This window comes from Bos grunniens, chromosome 2, assembly GCF_055505025.1.
Source record: "Bos grunniens cultivar Pamir isolate PY7600 chromosome 2, Bosgru_T2T1.0, whole genome shotgun sequence".
Lineage (NCBI taxonomy): Eukaryota > Metazoa > Chordata > Mammalia > Artiodactyla > Bovidae > Bos > Bos grunniens.
Genome location: NC_141166.1, coordinates 110138175 through 110155850, shown reverse-complemented (window position 1 = coordinate 110155850; position 17676 = coordinate 110138175). Strand labels below are relative to the sequence as shown.

Below are 17676 nucleotides of genomic sequence, written 5' to 3'. Positions count from 1 at the left end.
GTCATGTTCTTATAGTAAAGACTTTTCATGTTCTTATAGTAAAGACTTCCCTTAGTAATTCTATCAGCACCAGTCATGTTCTTATAGTAAAGACTTCCCCTTAGTAATTCTATCAGCACCAGTCATGTTCTTATAGTAAAGACTTCCCCTTAGTAATTCTGTCACCCAAGTTTGCATCTCTAGACATCATAATTCCCCACCCCTACCTTATTTTTCTCTACCTAATCTTTAAAAACATTCTTTTTTTTGCATTTTAATTTTTTTGACCACACCATGTAGCATTCAGGAAGATCCTCAACCATGGATCAAACCCCAGACTCCTGCATTGGAAGTGCAGAGTCCTAACCACTGGACTGCCAGGGAAGTCCCTCCTACCCCTGCTTCTAAGTCTGTCTTAATCTATTAGCATCTCTCCTTCTTAACAATTTATCTGCTAAATAACCTGTAATTTCCCACCTTTGGGATTTGCTGATTGTATACTCAGGGTGCAGTTCAATATAGAAAAGTACTCAAGATTATACTTCAGAGATCCATAGTAAAACTGAATTTTATTGAATGTTCCCATATTTATGATGCAGAAAATAAAGCTATAGCTTTATTTTATGAATATGAACATTCATATTTTTATGCAGTTGCTTAACAAGTAATAATGGAATACTCCAAGTCAGTTCCAAGTCAGACCTCTCAGAAAATAACACATGTAAGGCTAGAAGTCAAACATGTCTGTGAAAGCACATGAGACCCATAAGCGATGATTAGTTCATGACTTGCAGACAGTAGAATGTAATGGTTTGGGACAGACTGAGATGTCATCTTACTGTGTATGCTAAGAACAAACAACTTGAATGTAGGGTTTTACATCCCAGAAAATAGAATAATAGTCATCCTTCTTTCTATCAGAAATTTGCAAATAGGTAGCTCTTTAAAGTATAGATAAAACTCAAAGCAATGAATACACACCTTTCTCCATATGACCCGCTGGCCCCAAATTCTGCCCCAGCAGTTAAGGAATCAATCCTTTTCCTGAGATTGCCTCCCAACCCTTCTACTACAGATACTGCAGTTAAGGACTTGAAGACTGTGATTTACTGGTTTTAAATTTAAAATTCAAATGAAATCCATTTATTCCATTTCCAAAGTTTTCTCACAGCATATAATCTTTAATATATTGCACAGGGTTCTTATTATATCTTGAAGCATGAAGAAAGGTTTTTGCTATTAAAAAAAATTTTTTTAATGTAAATGTACATATTTCATTCTCCAGTTTCATTTGTAATAGAAAAAGGAGTGTAAAGGCACTTTAACAATGCAAATGAAAGGATTAATAAACTCAAATTTAGGAAGCTCCTTTATAATTGATTGAGACAGATTAACAAGAGAAATAATCTGTTCAATTTAATATTTATTATTTTTTTAAGCTCTGATTGTTACATTGAAGATTCAATAACTTTGAGGTTTTGATGCCCACTGCTAATCTCTTGGACAATAACACAGTAATTTCTACATGGAATCTCTGTATAGGCTTTTTAAAAACAATAAATTAAGGCCCTATTATCTAAACAGACCACCTCCCTATCTATTATGTTTTTCACCTTCTTATTTATAGCTTAGACAGTTTGAAGAGATTTAACCGTGTTGCTAGGCAACTAGCTCCTGAAGCATAACGTATTTCCTTCAGCATCCCAGCCCATTCTTTTTTATCGTCTTCATACCTGATGGAGAAAAAGAACGTAATAAGTTGTTTTAAAGTAGACAGTTCTATAGATCTCCTGGTATTAAATATTTCTCTGAGAAAACCCTATCTGATCTTACCCAGAGGAGGATGCACCTGACTCACAGACTAACACTTGAATTCCTCCAAAAATGTGCACTCTCTGAGCATATACCCAGATTATTGCCATGGTATTTAATCTGGATGCTTAGGCAGTTAAACCTTCTCTGGGAATCAAAGACTGTCCAGTGATGATGAGTAAAAGCAATTAATCCTTCACCTTTGGACTGCTAAAGATGGCTGGTCCCCATGAATCAAGGTCAGCAAAGGGTAAGAACTGGGAAGAGCAGAAACAATTAAGTCACCTTGATTCTGATTTCAGCCGTACCCATACACCAGTGTGATGCGTGGCACTGGACACTAGGGGTCACTCTAAGAAACCATTGTTCTTCCCCTCTTCTGTCCTGTGTGAGTGCTGCTCTTAGACTTTCACTTGACCTTAGGTAAGAACTGGTCACCCTCTCTGAATATTCATGAAGACACAGACAGCTTGAGTCCCTTTGAGACCTGTGTGCTTTTCCTTGCCTGGTGCCTGAATTGCCATCTCTGCATGAGAAATTCCACAACACTGCCTTCTCTCTGAAGCCTTTCTCGCCTTCCTGAAGCAGAGTTTGGTTTGTCTTTCATTTCTCATGGTATTCTTCGTATGGTATCCATTGATGGTAACAATTATCATCCTATTTTAATGTTTTTATATTTATGTCCTCAACAAGCTCAAAGTTACATGTATTTTATTCACTTTAGTATCTTCCCTTCTCCAGAAGCTATCAATACTTGCTTGGCACATAGGAAATACCCCCAAATCATTCTATGATGAGTGAATGAGATTCAAAATAATTTAAAAATTAGCTGATGCCTATGTTAGAGTTGAGAATCACTGCCTATTCTTGTTTTCCAAGCAAGAATTATTATCCCTGTTTTTCAAAAACCCTAACCTTTCCAGCCTTCCATTATTTCATCACGATGGTGTGATCACTGACCTAGAGCCAGACATCCTGGAATGTGAAGTCAAGTGGGCCTTAGAAAGCATCACTACGAACAAAGCTAGTGGAGGTGATGGAATTCCAGTTGAGCTATTCCAAATCCTGAAAGATGATGCTGTGAAAGTGCTGCACTCAATATGCCAGCAAATTTGGAAAACTCAGCAGTGACCACAGGACTGGAAAATGTCAGTTTTCATTCCAATCCCAAAGAAAGGCAATGCCAAAGAATGCTCAAACTACCGCACAATTGCACTCATCTCACACGCTAGTAAAGTAATGCTCAAAATTCTCCAAGCCAGGCTTCAGCAATATGTGAACCATGAACTTCCTGATGTTCAAGCTGGTTTTAGAAAAGGCAGAGGAACCAGAGATCAAATTGCCAACATCCGCTGGATCATAGAAAAAGCAAGAGAGTTCCAGAAAAACATCTATTTCTGCTTCATTGACTACGCCAAAGCCTTTGACTGTGTGGATCACAATAAACTGGAAAATTCTGAAAGAGATGGGAATACCAGACCACCTGATCTGCCTCTTGAGAAATTTGTATGCAGGTCAGGAAGCAACAGTTAGAACTGGACATGGAACAACAGACTGGTTCCAAGTAGGAAAAGGAGTTTGTCAAGGCTGTATATTGTCACCCTGTTTATTTAACTTTTATGCAGAGTACATCATGAGAAACGCTGGACTGGAAGAAACACAAACTGGAATCAAGACTGCCGGGAGAAATACCAATAACCTCAGACATGCAGATGACACCACCCTTATGGCAGAAAGTGAAGAGGAACTCAAAGGCCTCTTGATGAAAGTGAAAGTGGAGAGTGAAAAAGTTGGCTTAAAGCTCAACATTCAGAAAACGAAGATCATGGCATCCGGTCCCACCACTTCATGGGAAATAGATGGGGAAAGAGTGGAAACAGTGTCAGACTTTATTTTTCTGGGCTCCAAAATCACTGCGGATGGTGACTGCAGCCATGAAATTAAAAGACGCTTACTCCTTGGAAGGAAAGTTATGACCAACCTAGAGAGCATATTCAAAAGCAGAGACATTACTTTGCCAACAAAGGTTCATCTAGTCAAGGCTATGGTTTTTCCTGTGATCATGTATGGATGTGAGAGTTGGACTGTGAAGAAGGCTGAGCGCCGAAGAATTGATGCTTTTGAAGTGTGGTGTTGGAGAAGACTCTTGAGAGTCCCTTGGACTGCAAGGAGATCCAACCAGTCCATTCTGAAGGAGATCAGCCCTGGGATTTCTTTGGAAGGAATGATGCTAAAGCTGAAACTCCAGTACTTTGGCCACCTCATGCGAAGAGGTGGCAATACTCTTTGGAAAAGACTCTGATGCTGGGAGGGATTGGGGGCAGGAGGAGAAGGGGACGACAGAGGATGAGATGGCTGGATGGCATCACTGACTCGATGGACGTGAGTTTGAGTGAACTCTGGGAGATGGTGCTGTACAGGGAGGCCTGGCGTGCTGTGATTCATGGGGTCGCAAAGAGTTGGACACAACTGAGCGACTGATCTGATCTGATTATTTCATCCTTTTTGCCTGCCGCTTCCAGTGTTTACCCATCTCACCCTTTTGCTGAGTCTTTCCTCCCTGGGGATCTCCAGTTTCTTTATCCTCTTCCCTCTTTTTTGAAGGGAAAGTGATAATAGTTAACTTCCTTTTATAGCCACTTTCTCTTGCCTTCTACACAGCTAGTTACTGTTACAATAACATAGGGAAATGATGTCTGATGTACAAAATAATTGTTTGGTTAAGCTGCCAGCCTTTGAGCCTTCCAGTTCACCAGCTGGGAATAAGGCATGTACTGGTTCAGGTATAGAACAAATATTATCCATTTTTCTCTCTTAGGCTCAGTGGTATGCCTCCGTTGATCACTCCTCCAAAGCTGTACTTATAAGTTTAAATCTGCAAGCAAATCTAAAGCATAAATTTGGCAGTTTCTGGATGAGTATAGCCAAAGCTATGGTTTTCCCAGTAGTCATGTATGGACGTGAGAGTTGGGCCATAAAGAAGGCTCAGTGCCAAAAAATTGATGCTTTCGAACTGTGGTGTTGGAGAAGACTCTTGAGAGTCCCTTGGACTGCAAGGTGATCAAACCAGTCAACCCTAAAGGAAATCAACCCTGAATATTCTTTGGAAGGACTGATGCTGAAGCTGAAGCTCCAATACTTTGACCACCTGATGCGAAGAGATGATTCATTTGAAAAGACCCTGATGTTGGGAAACTGCCAGGAGCCGGCATATTGCATACTGAGTGCATATTGCATATTGAGTGCAGCACTTTCCACAGCATCATCTTTCAGGATCTGGAATAGCTCAACTGGAATTCTATCACTGCCGGGAGCCAGCGTGAGGAGCTCCACCCATGACAAAGGTCATGAGGAAGGAGGCTCGGCATATGCAAAGGCGGGATCGAGCCCCAGGAGTCCCCGTGGAAATTCTCAAGCATCTACCCCCAGAACCAGAGTCTGCCTACTTTCTGCTTTGTGCTTTCACCTACACCTCTGACTTTACGGGGGGCTGTCCCCCACTACCTCTCTCTGAAAAAAGAGTTAACTTACAGCTCCAGTTAATAATTCCTGGGTGTGACAGTGTTTCAACCTACAAACTCCTTTGGAAATCCTCTAGCCTGCCTGAATAGGTTTTTCCGGCCACATGTGATCGTTCAGAGCCTCCCAACTGTGAGAGGCGGGAGATGTTCTAAACTGTCTAAACACAGATTCCTTTGAGTAGTTAAAAGATTGATTAGAAATTGTATTGGTGAAGGGTTTTTCACTTATTGGGCCAATGTTTGCTGCTAAGTCTCCATACTCCTTACCTACTGTGTCCTTGGCAGTGTATTGGTTGATATAATGGGTGTATAGAAATGTAAGTAGTAACCTCAATGTTTGTAACCTTGGACCCTTGAGTTAATTCTTTTCTTGATTGAGCCCACCTCACTTTTGCCCTATAGGAATGCAGCTTTGTCCAATGCTTTTTGGAGGCTGGCGCCTGACTTTAGAATAATCACCTTTAGAGAAAAATAAGTTTCTTAAAATGTTAACAGGCCTCCTGGCCAGAAGATGATGTAAATCACCTGGACTTTTGCATATGATAAGTTTGAAAGCCTGGCTTCGATTAGGAAACGGGAGGAGGAGAAAAGGATGGCAGAGGATGAGATGGTTAGTTAGAATAACCAACTCAATGGACATGAATTTGAGCAAACTCTGGAAGATAGTGATGGACAGGGAAGCCTGGAGTGCTGCAGTCCATGGAGTCACAAAGAGTTGGATGCGACTTAGAGACTGAACAACCACAAAATATGTCATGAACTCATGCTCACCTCAGGCAACTGAGATCTACCTCCTATAAACTTAGATCAACAAGCATTATACCTAGGCTGAAGACCACACACATCTACATACTGTATGCCCTGCCTCAACTGTGTTACCATGTGACTGACTATTATGATACAAGTTACACTTCTGCTCCTAAGACCTCTGGATACACTAGTCTCTATATGCTATTCACTGCATTAGAAACTATGGTAAAATACACACACCCCTTCTTTATAAATACATTTATTTTAAGTTTAACTGTAAAATAGTTCAATTGGGTAACAACTGTAAGTGTCATACTTGGGAGACCTGCCCAGCACCTATCTTAGAGGTCAAGTGGATTGGTACTTTTCACTTCTCTTTTAAAAAGCTTTTATAACTGAACACTCTGAAAATTGGAAACATTTTAAAATTAGATTCAAAATAGAATTAATGAATCATGGAAAACTCAAGAGGTTAAATGTTTCTTCAGAGCCCTGTTCTCTTAGGAAATAAAGTACCCTGTGGGAGGAAGGTAAGTGGTTTGGAAGCCTTTACTCTACAGGATGCTTAGAGCATTCATTACACTTTTAAAACTGGAAGGGAGCGTAAATGATGAGTTGTTCAACTCTTAATTACTGATTAAGATATAGGCCCCAGTAAGTTCTTTCCCAAGCTCACAGCTAATTAGAAGCAGTACTTGATTAAGTAAGTGGCAATGTGAAAAAGTTCAATAGATTCAAAGAGTGTTTACCACCAAAAAGGTAGTGTATATTTTGGGAAAGTCTGGCTTCCTATGTACTTCAAAACTGTTTTGTCTTACTTGACTTAATATTTAGTTTGGAAAATTGGAGTGAAGAAAACTTACTTCCATATGTCATTGACTTCAGTGGGTGCAAATTCTTTAGATTCCAGCTGAATCATGGCAAAACCACCAATAGCATACAGGGATCCAGCCAAGCTGACCAAACTGATGGAACTTCTTTCTTGGGGAAATTCAGTCATTACTTCCCACCTGGGAATCATTGAAGATACAGTTAATGTAAAACTTAAAAAAATGCCAAATGTATTTACTGAATAACTATAAAAAATAATGAAAAATTTTGAGTAGCATAGGCACCCAAATTAGAAGATTAAATTTGCTACTGGAAAGTATCTAAATATCCCTTTATTTGAAAGATCAAACCAGATGAGATTTTAAGGCCGTCAATGTATCAATCCAAAAATACTTCACCTTCATCAGTTAGCACCTTTAGCAGTGGTTATCAAACTGTGTGCCATAAACAGTGGAGTAGTGGGGGGCAATTCTAGGGTTCCTTGGCCCTACTGTGTTGGGTTTCATTTGAATGCTAATACAAATTTTAAAAATCTTTGCGCTCTGTAGTGTCTCAAGAAATCTCCAGCCCTTTTTAATAAAGCATGTGAAAATGATAGTTTCGGGCTCCCCAAGTTACACTAGTGGTAAAGAATCCGCCTGCCAACGCAGGAGACACAAGAGACATAAGTTCTGTCCCTGGGTCAGGAAGAGTCCCTTGGAGGAGGAAATGGCAACCCGTTGCAGTATTCTTCCCTGGAAAATTCAATGGACAGAGGAGCATGGTGAGCTACAGTCCATGGGGTCACAAAGAGTTGGACACGACTGAGCACATATGAGGACAGTTAACAAACTAGGGTTGGAAATTTTCTTTTTAATAATTTATCCTTCATCCTTTTAAATAAAGGATATATGGGAACTTTTTAATGTTAATGGCTGTATGAAATAGGACCACTGAAGATAAAAATCAATCAAATTAGTTGGAAGTATCAAGAGTCTAGAATGAGTTAGTCATTTTGGTAGCTCTCTTCCAGTACTCTGGCATTACAAGTGGACCTCATAGTTTTTCTCTAAATATATCATCTGTTTAACTATAAAAAATAATATACGTACATTGTAGAAAATCTGGAGAAACAAGTTATAGAAGAAAACAACTATCACCCATAATCCTATCCTTCAAATATAATCATAAGCAAAACTTTGCTATATTTGTCATTTAAAAATGCAAATAAATTTAAAAATATCCATCTATACATATGTACTGGAGAAGACAATGGCACCCCACTCCAGTACTCTTGTCTGGAAAATCCCATGGACGGAGGAGCCTGGTAGTCTGCAGTCCTTGGGGTCACTAAGGGTTAGACACGACTGAGCGACTTCACTTTCACTTTCATGCATTGGAGAAGGAAATAGGAATCCACTCCAGTGTTCTTGCCTGAAGAATCCAGGGACAGAGGAGCCTGGTGGGCTGCCGTCTATGGGGTCACACAGAGTTGGACATGACTGAAGTGACTTAGCAGCAGCAGCATACATATGTACAAAACTAATAATATAGAGTATTTACAGTTTTGTGTGTTGCTGCATTAAAAACATGATTTTTAATGATCATAAAAATCCATTTCCATAAAACTTCCTTGTAATTTTCAGATTAACTAAAGTCTATTTTGAACTGTGGTGTAGGCAAAGACTCTTGAGAGTCCCTTGGACTGCAAGGAGATCCAACCAGTCCATCCTAAAGGAGATCAGTCCTGAGTATTCACTGGAAGGACTGATGATGACGCTGAAACTCCAATACTTTGGCCATCTGGTATGAAGAGCTGACTTTTGAAAAGACCCTGATGCTGGGAAAGATTGAAGGTGTGGGGAGAAGGGGACGACAGAGGATGAGATGGTTGGATGGCATCACCGACTCAATGGACATGAGGTTGAGTAGACTGGGAGTTGGTGATGGATGGGGAGGCCTGGCATGCTGCAGTCCATATTGTCACAAAGAGTCAGACATGACTGAGTGACTGAACTGAAATGAACTGAACTGAACTAAAAGTCTATTTTGTAATCAGGCATACTTGGTTCCTTAAAAAAGTAATAATAGTGTTCTAATTTTTTCTTTATTGCTAAACTAGGAACATAAAAACTATATACTCATCTAGATATATGAGCTCAAAAACTTGAAAAGGACTAATTCTATATAAAGAATATCTGTCCTATATCTTCACATTAACTTTAAGCCAATACAATCTTAAAAGTGAAAAAAAAAAAAAAGAGAAAATTATAAAGAACACAAAAGAATCAAACATCTGAAGCATTCATCCTTTACAAATATCACAAACTAAGTGGAGGTCTTTTAATATTTAAAGAAACTACACATTTCAAATCAAATAACCTTATAGAGAGATGTATATCCACTATTGTGTATATAATTATTCAGAAGTATTACCTTTGCAAGGCTAAATTCACAAAATTAACAAGTGAGGGCAAACTGATTACTCCAACATTAACTTGAGGGTCATGTATTCCAAATTACAGACACACATAATGCATTGAAATGGTGGGTGTTTCATACCTATAACACCGAAAGAAACAGACGAAGACACTTCCTCTTCAGTCCTTGCCTCCCTGCCCTCCTCTCCCCTTGTCCAAATTAGAAATTGAAGCATACAGTGATTCATATTCCATAGTAAGAGATAACAGCTTACTTATTGGTGTTGAGGTCAAAAGCTTCAACTGAAGCTGAAAGACCGTCTTCAGTGACACCTCCAGCAATCACAATTTTGCCTTTATGGACTGCCACTCCAAACATGGAACGAGGGATTTTCATTGGAGCCAGATCTTTCCAATCTCCTTTTTTGGGGTTGTAGATAAACACTCTGTTTGTACATTTTCTGTAAACAAAACACAACAAAATGGTCCTTTAAGAATTTTCCTTTTTTGAAAGAAACAACTTGACTAATCACTTAGCCACGGTTCTCATTTGAAATATGAGATATAATGAGGATCAGAAAAATTCTTAATCTGAACGTATGTCACCGAGCAAAGGACAATAATAAATATGAGAACCAAAACTATTTTATAACAATTATACTACTGGAAGGTAGCATTCTTTACTTTTGGCAATTGTCTAGAGGCCCAGGAAGCAGATTTTAATCCTATCTGCTACTAAGTTAAATGGAAAACATGAATAGAGTTAACAAAATTCATAAATTCTTTATTGTGCCTCTGTTACAAAAATGTTTATTCATTTCGTTATCTGAATATCCTAAGAATGAATCAGTTAACTTAAAAAATATTTAGGTGTGAATGTACCTATTTTCAATGTAACTATAATTTGATGATTCATTACATTTTAGTCTATCACTAATATACCAATGCATTTTAAGAAATCTGGGACTAAAGATTAGACAACTAGTCATCTGAGCTGATGAGTAATGAGAACAATTTTACATGCTAAATGCTACCAGAAAAACCTGGACTCATCTGAATTATCTTTCTGAGATTCTTATGATTCCATAATTTACTGATGGGAGTTTGAATTTCAAATAACAATTAACTGGATATATCTGGCCAAGCCAAAAAGCAACAAAACAAAACCTCAACTTTTTTTTCACTAGTTTTATAAAAGATCAGATTTCTGGAGTAGAAACATTTCCTGTAATACATGACTATGAGTATTATCTTAAAACTCCATAAGAACATGATCCAAGATCATGTTCTTCAGTGGCAAAAACTAGTATAATTCAGTGCTTGCTTTTAGATAATGACTCATTTCAAAGCTCTTGACTCTGGCATTTGTCAAGCAATGTTGTCTTAGTTAATCATATTCTCAAGATGAATATATTCTTACTGACAAGACCATATGCTTCTTACTGACATATCAATTTCCTAGTTACTAATACTACTTGAAGGAAACAATTTAAATTATTTGGCAGGGTCACTATGTTTCCAAAGTCAAAACACTGCTCAACACAGATTTTCCATTCCATTTACTGAGGAAAAATGCCCCAAATAAGATTTAGCACTGAGTGTGTTTATAATATGGCCTTCCTTTAAATGTTTATTTAATGGGAATATCTGGCATTAAGGAGGATATCAAGATTTCAGAATACGTTATCATTGAATATAGATTATATAAAAGCTCACTGCTTTTTAAAATCACATATTCTATAATATATGTCATTTAAATTGAATAACCATTAATTTTTAACTCCAGAATATAGAGTTCTTTAATTCTAGCACATTTCCATATTTTACTCTCCTTTCCTGCTTTGTCCTTAAATTATTTCTTTTTTGCCACTTTATTTATTTTTTAATTAAAGGATAACTGCTTTACTGAATTTTGTTGTTTTCTGTCAAATACCAACAAGAATCAGCCATAGGTACACCTATGTCCCCTTCCTCCTAGACCTCCTTCCCATCTCCCTCCCCATCCCACCCTTCTAGATTGTCACAGAACCCCTGTTTGAGTTCCCTGAGTCATACAGCAAATTCTTGTTGACTATCTATTTTACATATGGTAATGTAAGTTTCCATGTTACTCTCTCCATACATCTCATGCTCTTCCTCCTCCCCTCCGCCCAACCCCCCCCACCCCCGCCGCCCTGCCCTGTGTCCACAGGTCTGTTCTTTATGTCTGTTTATCCATTGCTGCCCTGCAAAACCTAGAACCTATTATACAGAGTGAAGTAAGTCAGAAAGAGAAATATAAATATCATATTCTGATGCATATATATGGAATCTAGAAAGATGGTACTGATGAATTTATTTGCAGGGCAGCACAGGAAAAACAGACATAGAGAATAGTTCTTAAATTCTTTAATTCTGGCTTCCTTTCCAGGACTGGACAACTCTTAACCTAAGCAAGTGATACAAGCCAAATTAGGTGGCGTTTTCAGGGGCAGGAAATTTGTTATCATTATTGAAATCGAAAATCATCATTTTACCAAACAGGCTACTGGCTTAACAGACTTCTGGAACACTCTGAACTCACTTCTTCCATAAAATCTCTTTCCTAATTACCTATCCCTTGAGAAGTACCTAAAAATCAAGTTATATGAAGCTTCATCCTCTTTTTCTCCTAAAAGACTGGGTGCTACTGAGTATTCCAGGTATATTTCTTTTGTTTGATCAGTGTCTGTTTGTGACCAGTTGTTAAATATTTTGAATATCATCTGTCCAGGAATAAATATGTGAAACATTGCTGAGGAAAGAGCTGCCTGCTTTTCAGTCAAATGTTTTTCAGTTTCAAACTCAACTATCTAAATTCTCTCTTATGAATGTAAAGTACAAAATCCATGATTTTTTATACACTATTGTTCTAGTAGCTATATTTTAAATGCTATATTAAAGATATATGCTTAATTTTTACCTATCAGTACTTACGGCTAAATCCATGAAAAGTCCACTGGTTTTAATGTAGTAAAATATAATTTTAAATTAGCCAAATAAAAGACTTGATTATGCTCCTAAACGCTGCTTTTCCATTGTAAGAATGCTTATGATGGAGCTATTATGCTCATTCCTAGCAATATATTGGGCATATACAAACTGACTTCAGCAGTTTAATAATTTTATACAGTTTTCCTTCATAAGTCATTATTAATATCCTCCAATAACATTTCAAAATTTATTTTTTCAATTTTATTTCAAAAATGTTATAGGGGAGAACCAAGTATCATTCCAGTATAAACAGAAAGGAACCCTTGTAATAAAAAATCACCTGGATATAAACCATAAGATTTTAGGATACTTACTTATCATCTGTCTTTCCTCCAAGACAATATATCATCCCCTTATGTGAAATCACACTATGGCCATAGACTTTGATAGGAAGCTTTTTAACTTCATTCCATTTGGCTGCCCTAAAATCAGAAGATGATAGGATTTATATGCTTTCAGTAAACTTCAGGTTCTAAAACTATGATTTTGTTATAGACACTCATATACCTGAATGCTTAGGAAATGAAAATATCATGCCAACTTACGCAGGATCATAGCATAATACTGTATCCAGAGAAGCCTCTGTTTGAAGGTCTTTGCCTGCAACTACGTAGATTTTGTCATCTATCTCTCCCAGACCAAAGAGACACCTAGCTGAAGGCAGAGGTGGGAGTCCAACCCACTCGGATGCTACATTATCAAGCTGAAAGAAAAAAATATAGGAGGAATTGTGAAGCTTGTTATAGGTGTACCAAAAAATATGCTATACTTTGTTGTTTAGAATTGATTGAGATAGTAGAAGATCTCATAAGTTTAAAACTATAACTCAGAAAGGATCATATTTTACCTTTGAATTACCAGGAAAAATGAGAAAATCCACACAGCCTACCAAAATAGCTAAAAATACTCAAACCTGGAGAACTTGGGAAAAGGAAAGCGAGAATAAAATAGTCGTCAGAGATTAGTTAGAACTGTGAGATTTCTTGTCAAACTTTCTTCCCACATTACCTTGTTCAGGTTTGAACAAGGAATCAATACTTCAAGGACATTGGGGAAATAGATTGCCGCTGTAGGGAGGGTCGTAGTGTTTGAGTGGCCCCCACAAGCTTATTTAACATGCCCCAAGCTGGCGCCCAGGACAGCTGGACCTGTCGCTCAGTTCAGACAACTGGGACATTAGATATTATCTTTTTTTCTTTCCTTAAACATTTTTAAGTTCTCCATGCTTCACTTTATTACTTTAGATACAGGCAGGTGTTACAGCCTATAACCTCCCAGGTTTTGGTGGGAGTCATTTAAAATATTCTTTTCCTTCCCTCGCACTCTTTCTCTCTTTCTGATTTAAATTAGAAAGGAATTCTGCTTGTTTTTGCTATTGCCAATTCTGGGAGCCTAAGACAGCCTCCAAGAGCCCACGCTCTGGGATATGTGATTGATTCTAATATGGCTGGCATCAGCTTTAGGACTAACTATTGGTAATTTTAAGATTTTCCACTTTGCATTTTAGGACACCAAGACATAAGAAAGCTCCTTTCTGAGGGAGTGCAGTCAGAGATTTGTTGTTCTCTCTAGTGCTATTTCTATGTAGCATAAGAAAAAAGGAAAAAAAAAAAAAAACAACAGAATAACTGGTTACCAAGAACAGATGCAGATATTCAAGTCTGTGGTATATCCAGATGGTGATCACTAATGCATTCATTTTTTTTAAAAAGTCCTTTATCAAGAAACCAGTAGGTAGTATAGAAGCAAAAATAATGACAATTATCAACTTTTGGGGATTCCCTGGTGGCTCACTGGCAAAGAATCCATCTGCCAATGTAGGAGATGCGGGTTCAATTCCTGGTCAGGAAGATCCCTTGGAGAAGGAAATGGCAACCCACTCCAGTATTCTTGCCTGAGAAATCCCATGGACAGAGGAGCCTGGTGGGCTACAGTTCACGGGGCCACAAAGGAATCGGACATGACTGACTAAACAACAACAAAGGAACGCTTACTCTGTGACAGGCTTCATGCCAGGTGCTTTATACAGGTAATCTAATTTAGTCCTCTCGTTTGTTAGCTCTGATTTAGAGATGAGAAAACAGGCACAGAAAGGTTAAACAATTTGCTCAGGCTCACAGAGCTTTTAAGTGATACTTGATGCAAACTATATAAATTCATAGGTTTTCTTTTTTCTTTTTTTAAATGGGAGCAGCAGCCATCATAATCCCAAATCAGAGGGTTTACTGCCCACACTGCCCAGTGCCGTCTACCTTCCCATACTACCCCCGATAGGGCGCTTCCTACAGCAGACTGCCTGCCAGCTGTTTTTACAGATGAGCTGTCAAGCCATTTAACCTCTCTGGCTTCAGTTTTCTCATCCCTAAAATTAGAGTTTGAACTCAGAATACTTAAGATGTGGCGCTGTTCAAAGATTTGATGAAACTGTTAATTCTATGGGAAAAAACCCTCTCTTATCTAAGTAAAAAAAATTATCATAATCCAATTCTAGTATACAATCAAAGGTCATATGAATCCTGACTTAATACATTTTAAACAGAGGTGACAACGCAGAAAATACAAAACCTGAAATTCTCACACACTTTCTTATGAGTCATAATCCTCTTTCACAGGTGTTTTTATCCTGGCTCACTATTTTATCCTTGTCTCACTATTTGTGCCTTTTGAAGGAGCAAGGCATAGGAAATGATAGGGAGTTGACCTTTTCAACTTTGAGTAACTGTTTTTGTAGCTATAAGGAAAATCAAGCATGCTTCCAGAACCAGAAATGTGAGGTGATGTCAATAAAAGCAAGGGTAGCGATAGGATAGAAGGGACTAAAGATAAGGCTAGAAGTATTCTTTGGATCTGATTTCCAGGTTACTTGTATTTTGATGTCATTTTTACTTCCTAAATATATTATTGTCTTTTCAATTGAATTTACCCTTTCTGAAATTTATCTGAATTTAAAACTAGCCTTTAGGAAGTTTTCTGGCCCACATTCAAATACTTATTACAGCTTCTACTGTTATTTTTATATTTCATAGTTAACATCCTTTAATAGAATTTGGAAAATTAAGAAGCATGATTGACATGTATTATTACATTTTTTTGAGATTAGTAGAAGCTGGTTAAAGAGTGTGTTTTATAAATGCGCGGTATGTCACACAATTTGAAATCACTCAGTGACTGTGGTGTGACATTCTATACTTACTTATCTTTGCCCTTTCGAATTCAAGGCCCATAAACTACAGGCCATGAGTAGCCATGACCTAAACAAACCCTTTTGAACTATCTGTAAGCTACAAAGTACTGGTATTGGTATTAAAGATAAAGTCACTGATTCCTTCATAAACTGGTAAAGTATAATGTGTTGGTAACATGAAACTAAGTCCTTTCAAACTACAGAGAGTTTGTTTAGGAGGATCTCTCTTCTTGGAAACTTCTATGGTTTCATAAAAGATTAAGTTGCAATAATGTCTAAGTACAACTCTGATCCAAAGAAATTTGATCACTTACCACAAATAAAAATTTCTAAATACAATTAATCGATTCAAACTAGTGACGTTTGTATAGATAGTATTTCCTCAAAGGCAATCCAAAGCATGTAAAATACTTATACAAGTTCTTTCACTTTCAATAAAATTGTATTTTAGGCAGTAAACCATAAATAAGAGATGAAATGCTACCTCTGAGAATTTCAAATCAAGCAAACTTGGAAAAAGGTAGAAAATCTGATCAATTAGAACTTTTTGTAAAGTGTAGAGTACTTTGATTTTTGGAAAAAACCTATTTTTCAGAAAGAGGATACAAGATTAAATTTTGTTTTTACTAAAATACCGGACTTTAAAGGATTACAGTCACAACTATCAACTATGAACATGACATTTTAGGTAAAAGAGCATAAAGAAAATCATGAGCCATCACTTGTACATGAATTAGAACCTCATTCTTCATGAAAATGTTTATTAAATATTAACAAGCAGTTAACTGATCTAGATATTTGTCAGTACTCTAATGAAAATGCAAGGGACTGGCATAGGACGTCAAGTATTGATGAATACAGTACAAGCAGCCTAAGTAGTTCACAATCAGCTAACTAGATGGTGACTAACATCCTTTCCTCTATGTCTCTGCATATGTGAGGACAGTCTTTCTTACCTGGAAGAAGTAGGACTGTAGGGGCTGATCTTTATTTTCTTCATCCACATACAGCCCTCCTACCACATACACCTGATTTTGTTGGGTAACGATGCTGGAATGATTTCTGGGGATCTGCTCAGCCAGCGCAGTAAGGTAGCATTCATTTTCCGTGGGATCGTAAGCCACAGCAGCTGTGTCATTAACCAAGAGGATGAGGTCCTTGACAAACATTCCATGCCTGGGAATATCATTCAGGTAACCAGGAAGCAAATCTTCATCACCAACATCACCGTTCACCTCACCAGCCCCAGCCTTCTCTGTGTTTTTGCTAGGTTCTGGGAGTTTGCCTGCAAAGGCATCTTTGAGAACTTTGATTTTTTTCTGGAGTTCTGGGTTGCTTTTAATTATATCATCTTTTTCAACATGATCTTTAAAATATTTTTCTGTCATAAGGCGAAAACGAATACAATCAAACACTTCGCTAAGGTTTTTAACCCTATTTTCTTTGTCTGTTCGCACCCATTTCATCACTGCCTCAAATACTGCTTCTTCCTTTTCTACATTTAGGCTGTCATTGGAAATGACTGAGATCAGCTCCTGCGGAGACAGTTGCATGAAGTCCTCTTCCTTACAAATCTGTACAAAGCGATCAGACACAAATTCACGGGCAGAGATGGCAAGTCTCGGGCAGTCAAGAAGAAGTCCTAATCTTAGAATAGCTAGACAGTTACCAGGAGCAAGTCTTTTCTGAAGATAAGAAACGCAGACAGTGAACACGGAGGGGATCTGAAAGCGGCTGGCCAATGCAAAAATATCTTGCACGTTTCCATCGTTGAGATCAATACTGGCAGAGTATAGGTACTTAATGATTAAATCCAGTACAGCAGGATCCACATTATCTAGTACTACCTCCTTTTTTTTCGCCTCATCAATTTCAGATAAAAAATACTCACGGAAGTAAGGACTACAAGCTGACAAAATCAATCTGTGGCAAGGAAGACTTTTGTCACCTGCTTTTAGGGTGCAATCGATGAATTTTTTCTCATCCAGGAGATCTTTTAGACCATCCTGAAGAAGGGTGGATTGGTAAAGCCGCAGTTCCTCTGCGAGTTCCCGCTGGGAATCCATTTTGTGAGCAACCTGGGTAAGGAAGGGGACACTAAGGCCTTAGCTCCTCACAGCACACAGGTCTAGCAGTAAAAAGGCAGATCAGTGTGCTCTGCCCAGCTCGAAGCCTTTGCAATTTAATC

At 38.0% G+C, this 17676-nt stretch overlaps 1 protein-coding gene across 1 annotated transcript; it reads right to left on the bottom strand.

The window, feature by feature from the left end:
- Window positions 1-1382: 1382 nt before the first annotated feature.
- On the bottom strand, window positions 1383-17642 carry KLHL41 (kelch like family member 41). The gene is made up of 6 exons (XM_086356737.1): window positions 16445-17642; window positions 12850-13007; window positions 12619-12726; window positions 9568-9753; window positions 6926-7072; window positions 1383-1712 (listed from the first exon to the last, which is right to left on the bottom strand). The coding sequence occupies exons 1-6, from the start codon at window positions 17552-17554 to the stop codon at window positions 1601-1603; spliced, it is 1821 nt and encodes a 606-aa protein (XP_086212863.1). The 5' UTR covers window positions 17555-17642; the 3' UTR covers window positions 1383-1600.
- Window positions 17643-17676: the final 34 nt, after the last annotated feature.